This window comes from Petaurus breviceps, unplaced genomic scaffold (assembly GCF_028583685.1).
Source record: "Petaurus breviceps papuanus isolate PSGF00001 unplaced genomic scaffold, PetGlider_PUasm1.0 90849, whole genome shotgun sequence".
NCBI classification, from domain to species: Eukaryota; Metazoa; Chordata; class Mammalia; order Diprotodontia; family Petauridae; genus Petaurus; species Petaurus breviceps.
This window is the reverse complement of record NW_027187361.1, coordinates 8,801,542-8,804,718: the sequence shown is the minus strand read 5'-3', so window position 1 is coordinate 8,804,718 and position 3,177 is coordinate 8,801,542. Positions and strand designations below refer to the sequence as shown.

Here is a 3,177-nt window from a genome sequence, read left to right as displayed (position 1 = left end):
GTGTGTGTGTGTGTGTGTGTGTGTGTGTGTGTGAGTGTGAGTGTGATCATTTCATAGCATTGTAGAAAGATAGGATTCCTCCTTAAGTTCCCCAGTTAGAAATATTATTTCTTTGTTTAGATTTTCATAGATCATTAAGTCTAGGTTTGTGCTTTCTTGTTTTGTATATATCTTTATACACTAAAATGCAATTTGGATTATCTTTGTATCCTTAGTTCCTACATAATGGTTTGAACTTCGTAGATTTTGTAGAAAAACTTTGTTCTTGTTACACAATACCAAGGAAATAAGTGGATATTCTTAGGTATTTTTCAAAACTATTGATTACTTTCTGAGCATACCAGTGTGTAGCTTTTGACTCATAGGCTCCCAGAGAGTAGGAATTGAATTTTCATATGTTGATTAACATAGTGCCTGACACATAGCAGGTATTTACTAAATGGCTAATTATTGATTATGTTTCTTTTTTTCACTGTGAGATACAGAATTCCTTGCAATGACACATTTCATGAATGTGTTTGGAAGTTGTTTTTATTTCTCCCCCTTTAAACTCACACAATTATTATATAGCTAGCTTATTATTTTTCTCCTATCTTCAACTCTTTGATTTTGTTTTCAGAATGGTTTGTTGATTTTCACTTGATAACTGACTAAACCTTGCCTACTATAATAATGCATCTTTCTTGCTGAAGCATATGCCTTTTAAATATATTTCCCTTTTTTTTTTTCATTTTATTGAATCCTCCTTTTCCTCATCTTGGAATCTTGGATTCTTTTTTTTTTCACATTTTAATTTTCTTTATTATTCAAAATACATGTCCTTTTTATTTACTTTTTTGACTCTGTGCTTGTGCCTTCAACACTTTCACAACGATTTTCTGCTCCTCAATCAGGAAAGCACACTTGATCCGGTCACGGACACATTTAGCACACGTGGAGCCACCATAAGCCCTGCTGACATGCTTTTTTTTTGTCTTTGATAGCCTCATAAGAACTTTAGGTCTCACTGCACGAACACCTCTAAGTCTTCCTGTGCACACACCACAGGCTGATTTTGGTGCTTTCCCAATTTTCTTGGTATAAAGGTAAACAATTCTGTTACCTGGGGTTCGTGACAGCCAAGTTTTGTTGGAAGCCATATTGTAGGACAGCTTACGGTGGTATGTCACACACTGAACCATTTTTAATTTCTGTCAGGTCTGCCACCGGAAGAGTGAAGAGCTGGAATCTTGAATTCTTTCACGAGTGTGTTTTCTTTTATTTACCCTAAAATAATTCCAGCTGTTAATATTTAGGTCAGTTTGTTATGTGAGCCAATTTACTTGGAAGAATACTCAAAATAAAATCAGTGAGCATTCTTTGAATTATCTAAGTAATTATGTCATGTAATATTGGTTAAATATAGGAAATCATTAGTTTCTCTTTGATATAAGATTGAAAAATGCAAAATATATACCAGGAGTATTGTTCTTATCCATAAGCAATTTGTTTTACTAACTCTTAAATACATATTATCTTGCCATTGCATTGCTGGTTTCAAGGAAAACTCTCTTGAAGAATATATTCCTGAAGTTTTAGTGGCAAGTTTAGAGTCTTTTAAAAGTCTATGCCCTTCACAGGTAATGTAGATTTACCTAGTGAACTATGTGATAATAAAGATTACATAAAGTACAATTAAATGCCAGAATGAAACTGAGGATAAACCACCCCAAAGGAATTGCAGGTACAGAAAATAGAGGAGGGGGAAAAGTAGAGTTATTTGACCTTAAGAGAAAGGAAGCCAGCATGAAAATTTTTTCTTTTTAATAACTACTGAAGTTTATTTCATTGTGAAATTATCTATAAAGTTGCAAGTAAGTTTTTGCATTTTCAGGAAAGGAAATGATGGTGAATTATCATTTTATCTACCCCTTTTCATTCAATGTCTGCTTTTTATGGTGTTACCGAGATAGTATTTCTGTCAATATCTGGGTAGCTTGTATTCTTTTGGAGGAAGAATATGGAGGGAAAAGTAAGTGCTATGACTTTTAAATAATTTATAACATTGGCAAACATAAAGAAAAATGAAGCATAATTAATTCTATGAAAGCAATGTGGAAAATATTGCAATGGGATGCAGAAAGGACAAATATTTTCCCTTAGATGTTTCAAAAATAAATGCCCATTTGAAATTTCTCTTACATATTGAGGTTGATTTATGCATTAGTTTGTCTGAATCATAGACAAGATTCACGCAAGAGAGAATATCTCCCCCCTCACCTTTTGTATAAATCTGTTGTATAAATCTTTTGTATAAATCTAATATATTTTATTTCTATTAAGAATAAGCAATTAGATGTTAAAAACGGAACATATATTTTAAAAATTCAATTTCCAAATTACTTCTTTTCCCTCCTCTCAGTACCTCCAAATTAAAAATGCAAATATATATGTATATATATATATGTATATATTCATATATATAATACATGTGAAGACGTGCAAAATGTTTCTATTTGAGATGTGTTGCAAAAGAAAACAGACAAAATGAAAAACAAAGAAAACTAAAAAATACACTTTGATCTGCATTCAGAAAAAACAAATCAATTATTTTTCTGGAATTGGATAGAACTTTTCAACATAAGTCCTTTAGAGTTATCTTGGCTTATTGTACTGAGCAGAAGATTTAAGTCATTTGTAGTTGTTCATCACAGAATATAACTCTTACCAGCTACAGTGACCTCTTGGCTTTGTCCACTTTTTTTCATCACTTCATGAAAGTCTTACCAGATTTTTCTGAAATCATCTTACTTATAATTTCTGGTAACACAAAGTATTACATTACAATCATATAACACACTTTTTCAGCCATTCCTTTATTGATAGACATCCTCTCAATTTCCAATTCTTCACCAACACTAAAGGAGCTATTTATAAGTATTTTTGCATATACATATCCACTTCCTTTTTCTTTGATCACTTTGGAGTAAAGACCTAGTAATGCACTGGCCATATCTAAGGGTATGCACAGCTTAATAGTTCTTTGGATGTAGTTCTTAATTGCTTTCTGGAATGATTGGATAATTTCATTACTCCATCATCAGTGCATTAGTGTCCCAATTTTTCTACATTCCCTCAAAAATTTGTCATTTTACTTTTCTGTTATATTGGCCAATTTAATAAGAAGGAGGTGGAATC

General features: G+C 31.9%; 1 protein-coding gene across 1 annotated transcript; it reads right to left on the bottom strand.

Moving 5' to 3' along the window:
* Nucleotides 1–770: 770 nt before the first annotated feature.
* Nucleotides 771–1,216, bottom strand: LOC138149830 (large ribosomal subunit protein eL34-like). Its single transcript, XM_069073066.1, has one exon. The coding sequence runs from the start codon at nucleotides 1,179–1,181 to the stop codon at nucleotides 825–827; it is 357 nt and encodes a 118-aa protein (XP_068929167.1). The 5' UTR covers nucleotides 1,182–1,216; the 3' UTR covers nucleotides 771–824.
* Nucleotides 1,217–3,177: the final 1,961 nt, after the last annotated feature.

What these genes read in the sequence shown, in the direction of transcription:
- LOC138149830 (XM_069073066.1), bottom strand. Translation starts at nt 1,181, where the DNA reads ATGGTTCAGTGTGTGACATACCACCGTAAGCTGTCCTACAATATGGCT.